General features: G+C 39.1%; 1 protein-coding gene across 2 annotated transcripts in view; it reads right to left on the reverse strand.

Moving 5' to 3' along the window:
- Positions 1 to 3626: 3626 nt before the first annotated feature.
- TRMT2B (tRNA methyltransferase 2 homolog B) overlaps positions 3627 to 21894 on the reverse strand; it is a 33601-nt gene continuing 15333 nt past the window's right edge. The window contains exons 7-13 of one of the 2 annotated variants that reach the window (XM_032475250.1): positions 16154 to 16300; positions 14923 to 15017; positions 14440 to 14654; positions 14162 to 14263; positions 13097 to 13216; positions 12756 to 12855; positions 3627 to 6186 (exon numbers count right to left, since the gene is read on the reverse strand). In XM_032475250.1, coding sequence (XP_032331141.1) covers positions 6060 to 6186; positions 12756 to 12855; positions 13097 to 13216; positions 14162 to 14263; positions 14440 to 14654; positions 14923 to 15017; positions 16154 to 16300 — 906 coding nt within the window. In that variant the 3' untranslated portion in view covers positions 3627 to 6059. Of the gene's footprint in view, positions 6187 to 12755; positions 12856 to 13063; positions 13217 to 14161; positions 14264 to 14439; positions 14655 to 14922; positions 15018 to 16153; positions 16301 to 21894 lie in introns of both variants that reach the window. The other variant, XR_004318020.1, reaches the window with a different exon arrangement.

Raw genomic sequence — 21894 nt, forward strand, 5'->3', positions numbered from 1 at the left:
GTATTTGGACCTCTCTTAAGTTAAGCTGCTGTGTTTTGAAGTTGGCTAGCTTATATGGAGAGAAAGGAACTGTTTTTTGACAGGCTGCCAGAAATTCCTTATTGTAAAAGAATTTGCTCAATGCTCTCCTCCCCACCCTTTGTCACTTTGTCACATGTAGTACTTACAGTCAGCCAAACATCCAGCATATTATCTGTGTTATCTCCTGGGGCCCTGGCCTCAACCCTTGCCCAGACTTGGTTTTTCTAGAATTAGCTTTCAATCAGTATGTTTAGTTTTTAAAAGATTATGTGTAGGTTTTTTTAACTTTGTATCTTTAAAATAATTTTAGATTTGCAGAAGAGTTGTAAATACTGTACAGAGGGTTCCCATATACCCTTCACTCAGCTTTCCCTAATGGAAAGCTACGGAACTTTGATCAAAACCATGCTATTAACTACGGAACTTTGATCAAAACCATGCTATTAACATTAGCACAATACTATTTACTACACTATAGACTTTGTTCAGATTTTCATCAGTTTTTCCACTAATACCCTTTTTCTGTTCAGGAGCCAGTTCAGGATCCCATGTAGTATTTATAGCATGGTTAGTTTAAAAAAAAAAAAACAACCCTAGAAATAAGTTTCCTTTTAGAAGGTGGAATAGGTAAGTAAATGTCTGGGCAATTTATGATCCTGAGCTGTTGTACCCAAAGGGGACCTCTATCACTTCTGTACCAAAGCCCTTAATTCATGACACCTCATCACAGTTATTTTCAGAAATCATGTCTTACATCACTACTTCTCACAGTAGTACAAAGGGATTTGACAAGTAAACTATTTTAGCAACCAATATTATAAGGGTGACAAAAATGAGAGGGATGGCCTTATCTGTTTCCTATGCTTCATTTTTCTTCAAACTGTATTGAAACTTTGTACCAGAAGCTGTAATATTTGACTATAACATAAATGCTGAGAAACACCCACACCAATAGCAAAGGGACTCTTTCCAATGTGTATTTGGTTTTGTTTGCCTGAAATTTAAGTATTGAAATCTTACAGAAACCAAACTGATTAGGTTATTTTGGCTCATTAATCTCAAGAGAGGGAAGAGAAAGCAGGCTATGACATCCATTTCTCGCTTCAACAAATAATGAGATTATTAAGAATAACTCTCACTTAATCCATGCCAACTGTGTGCTGGGCAATTTGCAAAGTGCTTTACATACATTGTTTTGCTGAATGGGGCACAAGAATGCCGCGAAGTAAGTAATGTTATTACCCTTCTTTTACAGGGAGAGGGGCAGGGAAGAGAGGATTGAAGAGGTTAAGTAACTCGCCCAAGGTCACACAGCATGTAAGTGACGGAGCCAGGTTCAAGGTTAGGTCAGCCTGATTCCAAAGCCGGTCCTCTTGGCCACTATGCTTATTGCCTCTCTGCCACCTGCCACATTCAGACACTGGGCTGGGTGTGAGACAGAGATACAAGAGTGAATGGCCCTTATTCCCTCAAACCTTACAGTCTAGTTGGAGGCGAGAGACCATTAAACAGCTAAGTAACAGCCCTCTCTTCTCAGGTACTCCTTGCATTGGTTACAAATAAAGGTGATCAGCAAACGCAAGCAGTGAATCCCCGTACCTTTATATATTTAAATTCCTTTTTCAGGTCCTCAGGGGAAAGTCCTCTCCCCTCCCTGTACCCTGAGGATCCCTAACAGTTAGGAATGGACTTGAGGATACTGACATGTTCCTCCATTTTGTGGCTCTGGGCTAGATGTTGGCATTGCCACCCCACTGTCTCCTTTGAGGAGAAACAATAGGAAATATAATGTGCAGATACATATAATGATGGAATCAAACCAGCTGATGGAAAATTGTTAAGTCTGGGACATAATAATTATACTCCATTTCAACTGTCCTTTTTTAATGTTTATTTATTGATTTATTTATTTATTTAATGGAGGTACTGGGGATTGAACCCAGGACCTCCTGTGTGCTAAACATCAACTTTTGCACTTGCATTAATTGGTGAGCTCTAAGGGAGCTTCAACTGATTAATGACTGTACTTTATGGACACGCCATTTTGAGACATATTTCTTAGAAAAATGACAATGATGACCCTGTAAATTATAAACTGGCAACATGATTTTGAAAGTGAAGGGCTGGAAGACTTAAATCTCAGCAAATGACAATCAGTCTCTTCTCCCTCCCAACCTTCAGTCAAATACCCTAACATTGTGGTATTCAATGCCAGCGGCACAAGGAAATCACTGGGGAAACTTCAAAATTACCAAAGCCTGTGTCCACCCCTCAGCAATTGTGATGATTTAACTGATCAGGGGTGTGGCCTGGATTTTGGACGTTTTAAAAGATCCCCAGGGGATTTTAATGTGCAGACAAGTTTGGGAACCACAGCCGTAATGCCCTAATCAGAGGATCATAACCCTGGCTGCACATTAAGATCACCTTGGGGGAATCTTTTAAAAATCCAGATGCTGGAGCCACACCCTGGAACAAATAAATTAGGATATCTGGAGGTAGCACCCAAGTCCCAGGAACCAGGATTTTTTGAAAAGCTCTCAGAGGAGTCCGATGTGCAGCCAAGACTGGGAAGCATAGCAGTAGCTGCAACTCCACACCTACAATAAAGGTGCATGCCAAAATTTGCACCCAGAGCTGCAGCAACTCTAAGGTAAGCCTAATGAGAAGCAGCCAGCTCTAGGAGCCAGGTAGGAAGCAGGCTGAGGACAAACCCTTAAAACAATCTTCCTACTTTAATATTAAAATGAACCCCCTTTTCTCTTGCCGTGTACGAGGGTGAATTTTAAGGCTTATCTAGCATCACTAGTAACTGATGGCATCTAAGCCCCACTCTCTACCACACACACCAAAACAACTGCACAACTAATGGGAAAGAGAATGCTTTAAAGGGATGAAAACCTTTGCAAAGGACTGCAAACCAGTGCTCAGACAAGAAGGAAGCAGACAAGCGAGCTATTTGGCCCACATACTACCCAACTAGTTAGTTTTTATGTGCAACTTGATGTGCATTTTTATTCATCAAGCCAAACACCGGGCTTGGAGAAAAAAACAAAGCAACCTAGATTGTGTTTCTCATCCTTACCTACACATGAGAGCCATCTGGGGAGCTTTTAAAATAATGATGCTAGGGCTGCACCCAAAGTGAGTGAGCTCAATCTCTGAGTAACTCACCCAGGAATCTCCATTTTAAAAGGTCCCCAGGTGATTCTAATGTTGCAACTATAAAACAAAGAATGTTGCCCACCATCCAGTTCTACCTAGAGTCCACCCTGTAAGGAATCCAGGAATGAGGCACTCTCTGCTCTGGGAAAACAGGCAGAACAGGCCCTCAGATTATCTTCAGAAAAATTTTTATGAACCAAGATTCTTGCATCTTCTCACACTTAGAAAAGCACTAAAATCATTAACAGATAATTATCTGTTCCTCGTTACTAGCACCAACCTTCTCGTGACTAGCAGGAACCTTCTACTGAGCTGTGTGCTGGACCGCATGTACCCCTTCTCCAAAATCACATACATGCTAAATTCCCAAGCTACCTCTTCATCAGAGCTCTCTGAGAGGCTGTGTCCGTAAGTCCCCAAATAAAACTGAAACTCATAGCTCTCGCACTGTGCGTTTTTATTTTAGTTTACACAACCAAGGCTGAGAACTGTTGCTCTAAACCAGTGGTTCTCAAACTTGAACATGCATCAGAATCACCTGGAGGGCAAATTAAATAAAACACAGAGAGCTGATCAGTGTTAAACCAGGAGTCCCAGGCAAACCAGGACTGTTGGGCACACTACAGTCAGATTCCTAAGTGGCCCCAGTGCTGTTAACAAAGGGTGGGGAGACTGTTCTAGATTAAAAGACTAAAGAGACTAAAATGCATCATGTGAACTGGCCATAAAAGACATTCAGGGGACTGTTGGGGAAATCTGAATATAGAGCAGTGCTACTCAGCCAGCCCACAGATATAAATGAACCACGTCACTAAGCACACTATTTAATGCGGCTGACATATTTTTGGTAACAAGACTTTCTCAATGAAGGATGTGGCACACTGATACACTCTCTGGTGCAAGCTCCTTATCTCTGTGAACCATCAAGCAGTCTGCAAATCACACTTGAGGAAGCACTGGACTAGATATTAGATAATGTTAGTAAAGATCAGTGATGGACTGGTCATTGTTTTTAACTGGGCTTATGGTATAATAGGTAGAAAAATGTCCTTATACTTAGACGGTGTTGTTGAGATATTTAAAGGTGAAGTGTCATGGTGTCTACAACTGACTTTAAAATGGTTTATCGAAGAACAGATACACACACAGATAAAGCAAATATGGCAAAATGTTAACATTTGTTGAATCTCTGTGTTACACCGATGTTCATTGTACTACTCTTTCGACTTTCTTCTAAGTTTAAAAGTTTTTATTATAAAAATGACAAAACCATGATTCTAAAATCATCTTACTTACAAGATACAACACTAACAGAAGTTGATTATCTACAGCTAATCTTGTATTTATTCATTAGATATTCCTTGTGGAAATAGCTAAGTTAAAAACAGAAAGATGAGTTAGCCAGAAGGAAAAAGTGCATTCCAAACTGAGGAAATAGAATGTGGAAAGGAGCAGGACAGAAGAAATTTGTCTTTTTCAGGGAAAGGAACTCAAGGTGTATAGAAAAATGAGGCTGCCTAGATTATGAAGGGGCTTTGAGGCTAATGAATCATTTGGGAGTTTATTTTAAAAGCAGTAATAAGCCAATGACAGATTTCAAGTACTGAAGAAACACAGTGAGCTTGGCATTTTTGAAAACCCACTCTGGTTGCTTTACATTTATGCTTTACATTAAAATTGTTTAAGTTATAGAAATAATATTATTTACATAAAATGAAAATTAGAAAAATGGAAATAAATAATACATAACAATATATAAAATGAAAAATAGGGAAATGGAAATAAAACTTGTCAATCTGACTACCATTAATACTTTTTGTCATTTTAGATTACTTCTTTCTAGTATTTTTTTAATGGATATCTATATAAGTAGTCTTAAGAGCCATATTTTTCTGAGAAAGGCTTCTCTAGAGGTATTTAGGATTGAGAAGAATTAAAAACTCTAGTTGATCTTGTATCATTTTGTAAATCAGACGGTGTTTGCTAAGTTACACGTCCTTAGGCTGTTAAGATTCAAAACATAATCTAAATTGCTGGGCAAGTATCCAAGAATAACTCCAGAGTTAAAGAAATCATGACTAGAGAATATTAATTTCAATATCCAGTTTATTATAGCACATACTGGATCATTAGGGGATTCTAGAGCTTTCTGTCTCTACACTACACAACACAATTATAGGGATTCAGTGTCTGCTTTGAAGTTCCCCTTTCTTATAGGGTCTCCACTACATCCAACTCTCCCTCCACAGGTGAGAGCTAATTGGTGCTATTGCTCCCAGGGGTAACTACATTTTTAAAGACTGTTCTAGAAGCCTCAAAGCCTAGAAAACCCAAAGGAATGAAGCCCTAACGAGATCACGCAGTCGCTCTGCAGTCACGTCATAGCTTACTCTGCTTTTTAAAAAAGCTAGACTTGTTTCCAGTTCCAATCCTTGGCTACCTCATGAATGCAGATCACATCTAGTAAAATCTCTGGGCAAATACAGAGACCCGAGTCAATACGAAATGATGACCAGCTGCAGAGAAAAGCTCACTGGTCACCCTACCACAGGCAGAGCCAGACAGAGACAAGACTATAGACAAGGACCCAGGGAACCACGGCCGGCTGACAGCAAAAGGAAGGAACAGTCCAGATCCAGGGCCAGCGAGTGGTCACAACCTAGCAAACTCGCACAACAGCCAGTGAACCTGAGAGCTAAGGTTATAAATCTGCCTCAGACCGGAGGCCCACTAGATTCTTCCTGCTCACGAGCCAAAGATTGGTTTCCCCAGCAATGCTCTCAGGGTCTGTAATGTAGCAATATGCCAAACCTGGAAGTCACCGACACTTCAGCCTTAAGAAAGAGCCTGCAGGCTTGTAGGAGGCTGCTTATCTATCGGGTGAAGAGGAGCACCAGCTCGCAGTGCGGGGTGTGGGGGAACAGATCCACGGGCACAGCTTGTCTCAGGACGAAAGGCTCCCCGAGGAGCTTCTTCGCAGAGTTTGGAGGACAGCACAGCCTGTAGAAACAGACCATAATTATCAGTTCCATAAACCAAGAAGAAACTACAGGAACAGAGTTCCTTAGAACTGAAGCCCTTCCTCTGTTCCCACAGCCCTCTGTGTTTCTCACTAGAATAGCATTTATCATATTTTTTAAGTGTCACTTTTTTATTGCCAGTTTACAACGTTGCATCAATCTCTGCAGTACAGCATAATGTTTCAGTCATACATGGACATATACTTCTTTTCATAATCTTTTTTATAATAAGTTACTACAAGATATTAAATATAGTTCCCTGAGCTACACTAGAAATTTGTTGTTTATCCGGTTTTGTAAGGATTTTCCTCATAATTCTGATAGTAAGAGGTATTCTACCGAAGTTCAGTAGGTATTTTGTACAAATTGTTCCACATACAGATGCAGTTTTTGTTGTATTCGTGGGAGAGGGTTGGTACCACGTCCTTCTACTCTGCCATCTTGGCAATCCTCCTGGCATTCACTATATGTAATGTAACCACCTGGGGTTCTTTTAACCATCTTCCTCACTAGAGTATATAATCTTTTTCAGGGTAGAATTGAGGCAAAAACTACTTATTATTCATCTCTGTGTTCCCAGTGTGTGACACAGAGTAAGGGGTTCAATGGTGAAAGGAGAGAGGGGCCTCAACCATATACTTTTCTGTATGATTTGCACACAACAGGTAATTAAAATATATTACTGAATTAAAGTGTTCTATTGAAAATTCTCAAAGCAAATTACTTTTCCCCTTATTTTAAAGGCAGTCAAATACATCTATCAAAATTCATCAAATTGTACATCTTAAGTATGTCTAGTTTACTATATAGGAATCTTATCACAATAAAGGTGTTTTAAAAAAAGAAACCAAAGGCAGTCAAGTAAAAATGAGAACAAAAATCCACCTATAAATTCACCATTCAGAGGATAACCACTGCTCACTTTTCAGGATGTATCTTTCCATATATGTATGTTTAAATCGGTTTCTTCAAGTGGAGTCACACTGCATATATTATATATACTGCTTTACAATAGTTTCTTCAGTTAATAATCCATCATGAGCATCTCTCCACTATATTATATGTAAAGCTACCTCACTTTTATTGGCTCTATGGTATTTCATTAAATAAATGTAACAGCTTGGAAATGTAAGCTGTTTCTAACTTTTCGCTATTTCATAAAGCCCCTTCATATTCTTATAGTTTTATCGTTGCATACATGTTCAGTTATTTAGTGGAACTGCTGAAATGAAGGACCTGTATGTTTTTAAGGCCTTAAGACATACTAAACTGTTGTTAATAAAAAAGAAAAAAAAAAGACTGTACTAATTTACACTCAAACCAACAAAGTTGAAGAGTTCTTGTTTGCCTGGCTAACACTCAGTCATATCAATAGCACTGTCCCATGAAAATCAGGAACAAGACAAGATATGCACTATCACTCTTACACTGGAACATTTTCTTATTCAATGTAGTAAGGAAAAAAAGTATTGGAAGGAGAGAGACAAAACTTTTTATATGGTGATCATATGACCAGCTACCAAGAAAATGCAAGAGAATCAACTGGAAAACAAATAAAAGACTAAGGTAGCTGGACATAAAATCAGCAATAACCAATTAGAAAATGTCATGAAAAAGGTCCCATTCATAACAGCAATAAAAACTTTACAATATCTTGTATTAATCTTAAGAAAAAAGATCTATATTGGGAAAAATACATGTATGTATTTTTGGAGAATTACAGAAGCCTAGAGTAACTGAAGAGACAGGTCACATACCTGAACAGAAAAAATAATGTAAAGATTTCAATTCTCCTTAAATGACTTAATAATTTCAGTGTACTTCCAATCATAAGCCCCAAAGAATATTTCTGAGAAGTTGATTCTAAAGCTCTGTTAGAAAATACATGAAAATGAAGAGCATATATTCTTTAACCCAGCAATTCCACATCAGGGATTTATCTAATATATAGACTATCACATACACTTATTCATTATATACATACACATTACACAAATGTGCAAAGCTATATGTACAAGAATAATCACTGCAACATTGTGGTAACAATAGAGTAGAAACAACCTTAAAATTCATTAGCAAGGGACAAGTTAAATGACACATTTATGTAAGTTAAAACTAAATGGCTCCTTTTAAAACTCAAGTAGACCTATAAGTATTGATGCAGATTCTCAATCATTGTAGAACAATCTCCAAAATCTATTATTAAGTGACAAGCATGGTGCAGAATAGTGTTTACAGTTTGTTTCTATTTGTTAGAAAGACAGAGACAGAGACAGAGTATCTCTGGTAGGCTACACAAAAAAACTGGTAAGAGTGGTGACATCTGAAGGATTAAGGCCATCTTAGCTGAAGGACTAGCTGAAGGACATCTGAAGGCCAGGCATAAGAAAAAGACCTATTATTCACTGCATACTCTTTTGTATTTTTGCATTTTTTTTCCACATATGCACATACTGCCTTTTTAAAATACATTTCTCTTGCCTTTTTGAGGCCATGTTTGTTTTACTCTGTATTAGCAGAATCCAATGTTTACTCTTAATCATTGCATTTTTTAATCTATTATTTGCAAAATAAATATTTTCATTTTATTCAAAAGTGAAACAACATAAAATATTCAGTGAAGTTTCCTCCTCACCTATGACTCCCATCCTTGCGGTTTTCTCCCACCATCGACAACTACTATTATCAGTTTCTTATAAAATGTACCAGTTTCTCTACCCATATACAGTAAACACAAGCATATATTCTTCTCTTTATCCTTTGTCCTTTTTACAAAGATAGTTTAATATATAAACAATTCTGCATACATTGCTATTCCCACTTAGTAACAGACCCTAGAACCAAAAATCACAAATCACAAAGGAAAAAACAGACTGGACAGCTTCAAAATTAAATACTCCTATCACTTCTCGGCCTTTTGGCTAAGATCAAGTGTAAAATTAAATACTCTTGTGCTTCAAAGGATACTGTCAAGAAAACGAACAGACAACCCACAGAATGGGAGAAAATTTTTGCAAATATATATCTGATAAGGAACTTGTATCAAGAATTTTAAAAGAACTCTTAAAACTCAATAATAAAAAGACGACCCATCCGAAAAATGGTTAAAAGATGTAAACAGACATGTCTCCAAAGAAAATATATAAATGGCAAATAAGCATGTGAAAAAATGTTCAATGTCATTAGCCATGTAGAAAATGCAATCAAAACCACAAGGAGATACCACTTCTTACCCGTCCGGATGTAATAAAAAAGACAGATGATAATAAGAGTTGACAAGGACATAGAGAAATTGGAACCCTCATACATTGCTGGTGGGAATGTAAAATGTGGCAGCCGTTTTGGAAATAATCTGGCAGTTCCTCACAAGGATAAAGTAGTTACCATTTGACCCAGAAATTCCACTACTAGGTATCTACCCAAGAGAAATGAAACGTGCACACAAATGTTCCTAGCAACATTACTCATAAGAGCCAAAAGGTAGAAACAACCCAAATGTCCATCAACTGATGAATGGATAAATAAAATAGGGTATATCCATACAATGGAATATTATTCAGCCATTAAAAAGGGGTGGAGTACTGATACATGCTACAACATAGATGAACCCTGCAAACATCATGCTAACTGAAAGAAGCCAGATGCAAAGAACCACATATCATGACTTTATTTGTATGAAATGTGCAGAACAGGAAAATCGTTAGAGGCAGAAAGATTAGTGGTTGCCTAGAGCCAGGGGGTTGGGGGAAAATGAGGAATGACTGGTGAGAGGTGCAGGATTTCTTTTTGGAGTGATAAAAATGTTCACAGTTAAATGGTAGTGATGGCTGCGTGAATTTGAAAACATACCAAAAACCTTTTGAATTACATGTTTTAATTAAGGATGAATTTTATGACATGTGAATTATAACTCAATAAAGTTGTTATCAAAAAATAATATACTTTCGAGATCTTTCCATATCAGTATACAGAGAACATCTTTATTCTTTTTTATAGCAGCATGGTATTCCATTGTACGGATGTAGCATATTTAACTAGTTCCCCACTGATGGTCTTTTATATTTCATCATCTGTTGTTACACTGCAATAATACCTTTATATACATATACACACACACACACACACACACACGTCATTTTACATGTGTGTCAGTGTATTTGTAGAATCAAGCCTTAGGAATGGAATTACTGGGTCAAAGGGTATATATACATTTAAATCTTAATCTATGTTGCTAAATTTCCCTCCATAGAGATAGTACCAATTTACACTCTGATCAGCATTTTTTTAAAAATTCATGGTTCCTAACAGTATTGCCAATAGTACATTATCAAACTTTTTAACTTGTGCCAATCTTAGATATAACAAGTGGTATCTCAGGGTACTTTTAATTTGCACTTCCACTATAATGGAAGAGACTGAGCATCCTTTCATGGTTCCTAAACACATTTATATTTTCTTTTTAGACCTTCTGTTCATTTTTCTTTTGGATTGTTGTTCTTTTTCTTACTGATTTCCAGGAGTTCGTTATAAATTAAAAGAAAAAGTCTTTGTCCGCGATATGAACTGCAAATTTTTTTTCCAGTTTGTATGTTGTCTCCTGTCTTTGCTTTTGGTGCTTTTTGTCATGCAAGGTCTTGATTTTTTAAACGTTTTATTGTGATATAATTCAATTTCACACAGCTCACCCAATTATACAGTTCAGTGGCTTTTAGTATATTCACAGAGTTGTGCCTCTATCACAACAATCAATTTTAGAATATGTTCACTAACTTCTTAGTAGTCACTCCCCATTTCTCCCTAAAATCCCCACTCTTAGTTCTAGGCAACCACAAATCTACTTTCTGTCTCTAACAATTTGCCTAGTCTGGACATTTCCTATAAATGGAATCATATAGTATATGGCCTTTTGTGTCTGGCTTCTGGATACCAGTCCATTATCAAGTAAATGATTTGCAAATATTTTCTCCCATTCTGTGGGCTCTCTCTACACTTTCCTGACGGTATTAGTTGCAGCACAACAAGTTTTATTAACTTTGATGATGTCCAATTACACACAGACACACACACACATATTTTGTTGTTGTTGTTGCTTGGTTCTTTGATGTTCCATCTAAGAAGGCTTTGCTTTGCCCAAGGTCACAAAAATTTACTTCTATGTTTCAAGCTCTTACATTTAGTTCTATGATCCATTGTGAATTCACTTCTCTGTATGGTATAACAAAGGAAGTTATTTTTTAAGTAGCCAAACTTAATAACTTTCTATTATATGGCTTCCGAATTTTCATAGTTAGAAAAGGCTTCTACACTCCAAGAAATTCTCTGATTTCCTAGGGTACATTTATGATTTCCCCTTTTTACACTTAAATCTCTAACTCTTCTGTAATTTACTCTGGTCTGCAGCATGAGATATGGATCCAAGTTTTTTATTTTTCACCTTGGTTACCCAGTTGTTCACCACTATTGAATAGTTTGTTTCCCACTGATTGGCAGTGCCATCTTCATCATAGATTCAAAAACATTTTTAAACTGTACAATGAAAATAAAGGTAAAGCACAACTGGCAAAGTGTACAAGACAAGGAAATAAGACTGTGAAAACATATGGGCCCCATGCTTTTATCCCGGGTAGAAGCAGCTCTTTGACAACTTTCTCAGTTTTTTCCCCATGGGTACTGGTATGTTTAGGTTTACTGTAGCTTCCAGAATTAATATTAGCCATTTGCATTTTCCCAGAAAATCTCCCATTTCATCTAGGTTTTCAAATGTATTGGGAGGGAGTTATACAAAGTACTTTCTCGTATTTTTTAAAAATTTCTTAACATACGTAGGTATGCTCTTTTTCTCATCTAAGATTTTTAATTCTTGATTAGTTTTATTTATCTATTTTTTTTTCTCTCAGTAACACCTTCTGGTTTACAGGTTCTTTTGTAGTTCACTAATTTCTGGATTTTAAAAATGTTATTGATTTCTTCCTTCAGTTTCCTTTAGTTTGTTCTTTTTCTAGCTCACTGACTTGAAATCTCAACTCATTTCCTTTTAATTCTCACTTGCTTCACCCAGGTATATCAGCTATACTTTATACCCACCTATGTTGTTTGAATATTACCAAAAAATTGTGTTACTTATGTTACAAAGGGGGAGGGATTGATTACAAGAAGAAAATATTTCAAAAATCAAAATAATTGACAAGGGCCAGGAGTGGAGTGAAGCAAAAGGCACTCATCTCAGATGTGAAATTTAAGAGGGTGACCAAAACTCAGTAATCAAAACAAATAATACTTTGATGCAGTATTTTGGAAAAATCAAATTGTAAAACTACAGCCTTCAGGCTGGCTGCCTCATTTTTATAAATAAAGTTTTATTGGAACTAGGGCAAGGACTAGAGTGAGGTGAGTGAGGCAGGGTTTAGCAAGTACAGGAGTGGATCTCACCTTTTTAAAAAAACTTAACATTTTGTTCTATATTTTCCAAATTCTGTACAATAAGCATAACAATAAGGATTACTTCGATCAGCAGGAAAAAAATAATCTAAAAAAGAAGTCAAGACTCACTCAATGATGTTCCTTGTGGTTTCACCCTGGGGCTTGCAGGAAACAAAAACTAGTGTGCGGATGGCCCTGCAGTTTCGAATAGCTTGAACCACCTGGTAATCTGAAGGAAGAAAAACATTGCTATTAATAATAATTAAACTATCATGATCCAGGTGATTACAATCTCTGAACTGTGATCACAACCCCAGCACCTAAGATTGGTTAGGAACAGAGAGGGAAGCCGGTTCAGAGCCAGCCCACTGGGAGCACCCCTAGCATGGTGTAGAAATGAGAGACTAAAGCTGGCAGACATCATGGGAACACCTAACTAGTTCTGCAGCAGGAAAGCTATTCATCCTTACGCAGTCCCGCCCGGGCTGGGTTCACTACAGCAACAATTAACTGCCCATCTTCCTTTGACTTTAGTAGCTGTGGTAAAATCTTCTCTGCTCGACCAGTGTGGAATTCACAGTTGGTGATGCCTGCAAAAGAGAGGCCCACATAATATAACTAAAAACGTAAGTCCAAGGGGTGGGGGTAGAGCTCAGTGGTAGAGCATGTGCTTAACATGCATAAGGTCCTGAGTTCAACCCCCAGTACCTCCATTAAAATAAATAAATAAATAAATAAATACACCTAATTATCTGCCCCCTACACAAACAAAAACAACAACAAAAAAACCCCCACAAAGCCCAGCAGTGAGGGGCAGGGAGCTTTAGCTTTATAGAAATGTACAGGAACCAGGGAGGGCTCTGCCAACTTCCCTTTGGATCCAGCATACTTCCGAACAACAATGAAAGAAATGCTTTTACACCTACTTCAGTTTTTCCAACGCACTTTCCCTTGTAACATCTCACCAGGCCTTTCAGTTTGATAGACTAGTCGTGTTCTTTTACAACGTAGCAACTCACACAGCACATAAGGACCTACACTAAGAAAAGAGCCTTGACTTTAACATAAGTGCTCTTTCTGCTATATTGGAGGTTTTCGCACAGAGCCTCAGGAGTTGTCTGGAGGTGAGGCATAGGGACAAGAAAATCTGTTCTCTATACTGCAGTTTGGCGTAAGGTTTTGTTTGAAGAAAAGGTCCTATTGCTAAAAATAGTTTGAAACTTATTGTGTTACGTTAGGATGGCTCATGAGTCTAATGTCAAGAAGGCTCTTCTATTTTATCTAGTTTTGTCAAGTTCCCTTCCTATCAGCTAGGCTTGTTCCTTTCCTCGGGCTCTTCTGGATAGAAAAAAAGATAGATTAGCTATGGGGACCTCTTTTAGAAAACCATTAGGATCTAACTCTGACCACTCCAGAACACCATCCTTTCCTCCTCACAGTCATGGATATGGCAGACGCCCTTTCCCCTACAACTCTTTCCATAGCACAGGAACAAATGCACCTCTTAACTTCTCCCCGGAATGTAAGCAGTGTACCATTGAAGGCTGCAGTCCACCTGGCATCCTCTACCGCCTGCTCCACCAACTCAATCCCAAGGACCTGGGAGGTATATGGAGCCAGAGAGAGGCCGATCACACCTGGGGAAGTAAGAAAGAATAAGAGGAAGGTATTTTAGGGTATTAAGCCAACGAGATTATGCCTACATCATTACCACTACCCCTCCACCTTGGCTTCATGCAAGGGTCGTGGGTGCTGAGGGGATGGCGCTGGGGAGATAAGCTGCATGTAGATTCTGCCCTGGGCTGTCACTTGCCAGTTCCACAGCAGATGTCAAGGAGGATGGTGTTAGAGTTCACTCCACTCAGCTCCCCCACTGTACGATACAGCATCTCTGCACCAGCAGTGTTAATCTGGAAAAAGGCATCTGGAGAAATGCGAATCTTCAAGCCCAAGAGATCTTCAAAGATGTGGGGTTCCCCAAATAGGAGCTGGTAGGGGGACTGCTGATGGCTGCAACGGGTCATGGTGCTAGAAAAGAACAAGAGAAGAAAGCAACTTGGAAGGGCAGACCAATCCGTCTTTAGTGGTTGGCTGGAGGGGGAGGCACCAGCTTCTCAGCTAGGAGACACTACCTCCATAGCATGGCCCTGAGAGCTCTGGAGGAGTCCCCCTCTCAGGGGATGGAGGTACATGCAGATACTCTGCCATCAGCAGCGCTGCCCCAGTTATCCACAACTCAGACTACGTATGGCAAGCCATCAGCCTCCTGCTTCCTGTTGGGCTGTCCCAGGTTTACCTTTCCTGGAAGTAAAGTGATGTCAAGTCACAGACTGCTCCTGGCCCTTTGGTGAAAAACTCCTTTATGGTCTCCTTCTGAACACAGAGCTCCTCCTGCCCAGACCACAAAATCAACAGTCAAGCAAAAACTCATCTCGGACAAATTTTCTCTCCAAGCTCTAGAGTAATCAGCCCTGCAGTAGTCAGACAAGAAGGCACAAATCCTATTATAAATAACACTTAACATAAAGCAATGTTTTGTAGGACCAAAAAAAAGCTATTTTCACACCTCAGCAGAGGCACTGCTTTGCTTTTCGGCTTTTGACAAATCCTATACAATAGACACGGCACTTTCTCTAGTTTAAAACTCTTAGTAATTCCCTAAAGAAAGTGTGAGTTATTCTTGTTGTAACCAAGGAGCTAAACTAAGCTTTTGTTCCATCACGAAGAAGCAATAACCTTTCAATTCCTTTCATACATCTCTACTTCAATATCCCAACCGCCCCCCCAAACACCACCTCAGAAGACATGCGACCTAGGAGAAAGGAAAGAGATGGCATGGAAGAGAATGAGCACATTAACTAAATCCTTTCTTTGAGTTCCAAACATTTAAAAATTCTTGACACAAGAATATACGACTATGAACTATGTTGGAGCTATAGAGATAAAAAGGTCAGGAATCAATGACCTGGGTTCAAACCCTAGCTTTGTTATTTATTGGCTCTTTCACCTTCGAGTACCTGTACGCCTCCAATTACTCATCTGTGAAATGAAGGTGACAGTACCTCCCCTCCAGCCTACTTCACAAGTTGGTTGAGATGATCACATAAGTATATTTTCATGCAGGAATGTTTGAAAGCTCTAAGCGTATTACAAATGTAAAAGTATCATTTGGATTATGAGATTCTGACTATATATAGTCTAGTCTCTTATTGATTGGATTTTGGATTTAGTAGAGCACCCACTAACTTCCATGGGCAAAGTTCTTGTGAAAATACTCAGGAGTCCTCACATGATAATTAACTTGGTAACCTAGCCTGTCTCTTTGGTTTGATTATTCCATCAGCATAGTTAAGAGTATACTTGCCAGCTCCTCTTCATCATCATCCCCAACCCCTCTTTCCAACCCATACAGATATTCTGTGGGTGTGTTGCTTCTGCTACCTGCCCTGAAACCTCTAAACACCAACTACAGTGTAGTGATAGTAAGGGTTGCTTACTAAGCTGCCCCTTATCATCCTGAGTCTCACCTGCGTTAATTCCTGGGGATGGAAAGTGATGATGGCCATTGTATGTCCTTGGCTATTGGTGCGGACTATGAGCTCACGCCAGTACCCACCTTCATGAAACAGAAGGCAGGGCTCCATTGGGGACTGTTGAAGGAATATTTCATAGTACTAGGAAGAAAACAGTAATATTACACAGGCAAAACTAACAAGTTCCACAGCTGATTATTCACGCTGGGTGATTGCTACAGACTGAAGTGTATCCCTCACCACCCAACAAACTCATATGTTGAAACCTCAGTACCTCAGAATGTGACCAGATTTGGAGATAAGGTCTTTAAAGAGGTGATTAAGTTAAAATGAGGCCATTAGGGTGGGCCCTAATCCAGTCATTTCAGTGGGCCCAGGCTACCACCCCAGTGGGCCCGGAGGACAGTTATCAACTCAAAGAGGATTATTCTCAAGCCTTAAAATCTAATGGAATTTGCCCTGCTAGGTTTCAGATTTGCTTGGGATTTGTGACCCTTTCTTCCTTCTGATTTGTTCCTTTTGGAATGGGAATGTCTATTCTATGCCTGTCCTATGATTGTATTTTGGAAGCAGATAACTTGTCCAGTTTCACAGGTGCATAGCCAAAGAGGAATTCTGTCTTTGAAGATGAATTATACCTTGATTGATACCTCTAATCCACATTTCATTTAGATGATATTTAGATGAGATGTGGGATTTAGACTTGGTGTTGGAATGGGTTAAGAATTTGGGGCTGATGGAATGGGGTGAGTGTTTTTTGGATGTGAGAACATGAATTTGGGAGTCCAAAGGATAGAGTGTCATGGGCTGAATGATGTCTCCCCCTAGGATTCATATGTTTAAGTCCTAACCCCCAGTAGCTTAGAATGTGAAATAGAGCCTTCAAAGAGATGATTAAATGAGGTCATTAGGGTGGGCCTGAATCCAATCTGACCGTTGTCCTTGTAAGAGGAAATCTGGATACACAGAGACATCAGGGTTGGACACGTGCACGGAGAAAAGGCCACAGTGAGGACACAGCAGAAAGGCGGCCATCTGCAAGCCAAGGAGGGAGGCCTTTGAAGAAATCAAACCTGCTGACACCTTGATCTTAGGCTTCTAGCCTCCAGAACTGTGAGAAAATAAGCTTATGTTGTTTAAGCCAGTCTGTGGCACTTTATTATGGCAGCCCTAGCAAACCAATGCAGTGATATAAGAAACATGATCCCTGCCCTGCGACCTTACAGAGGGATCCTACCCATTGTAGCCCAAACAGTACACGCCATGAAGGCTCAGAGTTGTATCCTTAGTCTAGCACGTAACTGCTCAACAATTATTATTGAACAAAGGTATGAATGAAAGAACAGGAAAGGTATTCGCATGTAGACTCAGTTTATTGTATATACAATGTGGAATACGATTATCTTCCATGTCTCTGAATTCCTCCTGGGAGCAATTCCTAATATACTACTAAGCTGCTATAATTCCATTCTTACTTATAACGTCCTGATGTAAGCCCATCATTTCTGTATTTCTTCATATAATCAGGTGCCAACTACAGGATAGCTTAGTTGGATCCTTCATTTTCTCCTGGTAAATACAGGTCAAATGATTTAGTGTTAAGATACCAAAAATCCTTAAAGCCAAACTTTTCAAACACGAGCCAGCTGCTCCCACGACAGAACACACTATCTGATTCACTAGGTCCTCTTGTTTTCATAATGCATGTGTTCTGGGTCTACTATATATTCAAACAAACCCAAAATGGTGCATGGAAGGGAGAGTTACACCAAAAAAAGTACTGCTTATGAGGGTAAAAATCAATTAAGGCTGCACTTGATCACTTTTGCAATAATTTCATATAAATGCAATGAAGATATGCTTAACTATATTGAACATATTTTTCCAAATTTTGAAGTTGGTGGTTTAAAGAAAGACTGATTCAACTGTTTACTTGCTGGTTGGAAAGGAATGTGTTCTGGAAGCAAGACTCAAATGTCATTGAGGTCCTAGAGGATAGGAACTGAAAAACTGAGTCTGACCTGGAAGATAATGGGTAAGTAAATATGAAATACAGCTTCTCCACTGTATGAGCTAAGGCCTTGGTTTCTTCATTTATAGTGACTGAAACTCCTATTCTTATAAGGAAATGCCTAAGTATCACACTGCAATATACAACTGACCCTTAAAGAACATGGGTTTGTATTGTGTGGATCCACTTATACACAGATTTTTTTTCAATAAATACTTACTACAGTACTATAGAACCTGCAAATGGTTGAATGTGGGGGTGGTTGGACCCGAGATGCAGAACCGTAAACATGGGAAAACAAAGGAGGGCCAACTAAAGTTACAGGCAGATTTTCTCTTCTTTTAATTGAAGTATAGTTGATTTACAATGTTGTGTTACTTTCTAGTGTACAGCATAGTGATTCAGTTATATATATATACATACATTCTTTTCCATTGTAGGCCATTACAAGCTATTGAATATAGTTCCTTGTGCTATACAGACTGTCCTTGCTGTTTATCTGTTTTATATAGAGTACTGTGTATATGTTAATCCCAAACTCCTAATTTATCCCTCCCTCCATTTCCCCTCTGGTAACCACCAGTTCATTTTCTATGTCTGTGAGTTGATTTCTGTTTTGTAAATAAGTTCATGTGTGTCATTTTTTTTAGATTCCACACATAAGTGATATCACATGATATTTCTTTGTCTGACTGACTTCACTTAGTATGATAATCTCTAGGTCCATGCACGTTGCTGCAAATGGCATTATTTCATTCTTTTTATGGCCGAGTAGTATTCCATCATGTATATATATACCACAACTTCTTTATCCAGTCCTCTGTCGATGGACATTTAGGTTGCTTCCATGTCTTGGCTATTGTATATAGTGCTGCTATGAACACTGGGGTGCATGTATCTTTTCAAATTAAAGTTTTCTTTGGATATATTAGGCAGGTTTTCAAAATGTACAGATGGTCAGCACCCCTAATTCCCATGTTGTTCAAGAGTCAACTGTATAAACGTATCAAATCAACATATTGTACACCTTAACTTACACAATGTAGTATGTCAATTATATCTCAGTAACATTTTTTTAAAAAAAGACTGAAAGGGCCTTCTAGTTAAATAACAGACTATTCTTCTTAAAAATCCTACTAAAATGAAGTAAAGGAATAAAAAAACATGAACTTACTTAAACTCATTGCTCCACCAATTCTCCCTTCTCTTTCTCCTGCATCATTTCCCTCCCTCACTGCTGGATCATTCCCATCAATATACAAGCATGCTCTTACTCTCCCACCTTTGAAAAGGAACCTTCTCAACCTCACTTTCTCCACTAGTCACTATTCCATTTCTCTGCTCTTCTTCGTAGCAAAACTCCTCAAAAGAATTGCCTATATTCACTGCCTCCCACTCATCTCCTTCTATTCACTGTCTCCAATTATGTCCCCACCCCTTCACCAAACAGCTCCTATTAAGGTCACCAATGACCTACATGCTATGCAATTCAATGGTCAATTTTCAGCCCTCATCTTAACTTGACCTACCAGCAGCACTGGTACAGCTGATGGGCACCCCCTCCTCAGTTCACTGTCGTCAGTTGCCTTCCAGGAACCCACACTCTTTCAGTTTCCTCTGGCCTCGCTGGCTGCTCCTTCTCAGTCTCCTTTACTGGCTCCTCCTCTCCTCCTAGATCTCTTAAAATGGGAGTGCCCCCGAGCTCAGTCCATGTTCTTCTTCTCATTCCTATCCACTGTCACACCCTTGGTGATCTCTTCCAGTCTCATGACTTTAAATAACATCTACATGTTAATGACTCCAAGAATTCTGATTTTTGAACCTCAACCTAATATATCCAACTACCTATTTAACATATCCACTCAGATGCCTACTAAGTATGTCAAATACCGAACTACTAACCCCCACTGCTCTACCACAGTCTTTTCCATTTCAGTTGATAGTAACTCCATTGTTCCACTTTCTCCTCCCAAAAACCTAGAGCCAATTTTTTTCATTCTTTCTCTTATATGTCTTATCAATTCATCAAGAAATCCTGTTGTTCTATCTTCAAGATAGATCCATCTCCACTGCTACTACCACTAGTCTATACCATCTTTCACCAGGATTATCACAAGAGCCTCCTAACTGGTCTCTCCCTGCTTCTACCTTCCCCTACAACAATCCATCCAGAAGGCAACAGCCAGGGTGATCCTGATAAAAACCTAAGTCATATCATGATATTCCCCCCATCAAAACTTCTAATATCTCAGAATAAAAGCCATAGCCCCTACGATGACCTCAGAGGCACTGCATGATCTGGACCCCATTAACCACCTTTACCTCATCTTCTGCTACTCTTCTGGGCCTACTTTCAGTTCCTCCACAAAGCCTGCCACACTCCTATCTTAGGGCCTTTGCCATGGCTGTTCTCTTAGCCTAGAATGCTCTTCCCTCAGACCTCCACATGGCTGACATCCTCATTTCTTTTAAGTCTTAATTCCAAAGTTTCCCAACCTTGGCACTATTGACATTTTGGGCCAGATAATTCTTTGTTGTGGGAGGCTGTCCTGTGTATTGTAGGATATTTAACAGCATCCTTGGCCCCAACTCACTAGATGCCAGTAGCACCACCCAAGCATCCCCTGGTGCTGACAACCAAAAATGTCTTCAAACATTGCTAAATGTCCCCTGTAGGGCAAAACTACTCCCAGCTGAGAACTGCTACTTTATTCAAATATCACCTTCTCAATGAAGCCTACCTTGACCCCATTTAAAATTACAACCCATGTTTCCCCCAACCCTAGAACTTCTCATCCTCCTTATCTGCTGTATTTTTCCCATGGCATTTGTCTTAGTCTGTTTGGGCTGCTAAAACAAAAATACCATAAACTGGGTGACTTATAAACAATGGAAGTTTATTTCTCACAGTTCTGGAGACTGCAAAATCAAGAGGCTGGCAGTTTCAGTGACTCATGATGGCCTCTTTATTGATGGCTGTCTTTTCACTGCAACCTCACACGGCAGAAGAGACAAGCTAGTTCTCTGGGGACTGTTTTATAAGGGCACTAATCCTAATTATGAGGGTTCCACCCTCATGTCCTAATCATGTCCCAAAGTCCCCAGCCTCCTCATACTATTACCTTGGGGCTTAGGATTTCAACATAGAAAATTTGGAGGGGCACAAACATTCAGATCGGAGCCACACTTGTCACCTTCTAACATATTATATAATTTACTTTACTATGTTTTTTAAAAAATCTGTCTCCTTTCTAAAATGTAAGTTCCACAAGGTAAGGGATATTTTCTTCATTATTGTATTGTATCCTAAGCACTTAGAATAGTGCCTGGCGTTTGTAGGTACTCAATAGTACTTGTTGAATGAATAAATGAAAGAAAGAACAAAGATAATGGGAGAGAAAACTAAAGAAAGTCTTAAAAGATGGAAAGCAGATTGGAGTGGCAACTTATTAGCAAGATGAAGGATGCTACATCTGGATTGCCTACAAAAGGGGAATCTGATGAAAAGGCAGGCTTATTTGCTCCATACAAGCCTGGAAGGGCTCAAACTTGAAGTGCAATGTACTGCAGGATGCAGAGATGGGATAAGGTACAGGGCTACAAACAGGGTTTGGTTGAAAATCTGGACATAAAACTGGACAACCTCATCCTACCAAAAATTTCCATCCTCCTCTAGCAAGAGACTGGGGATTTTTTCTCAGGAGAAAATGAACACACAAAAGCT

The sequence above is a fragment of the Camelus ferus genome, chromosome X (assembly GCF_009834535.1).
Source record: "Camelus ferus isolate YT-003-E chromosome X, BCGSAC_Cfer_1.0, whole genome shotgun sequence".
Lineage (NCBI taxonomy): Eukaryota > Metazoa > Chordata > Mammalia > Artiodactyla > Camelidae > Camelus > Camelus ferus.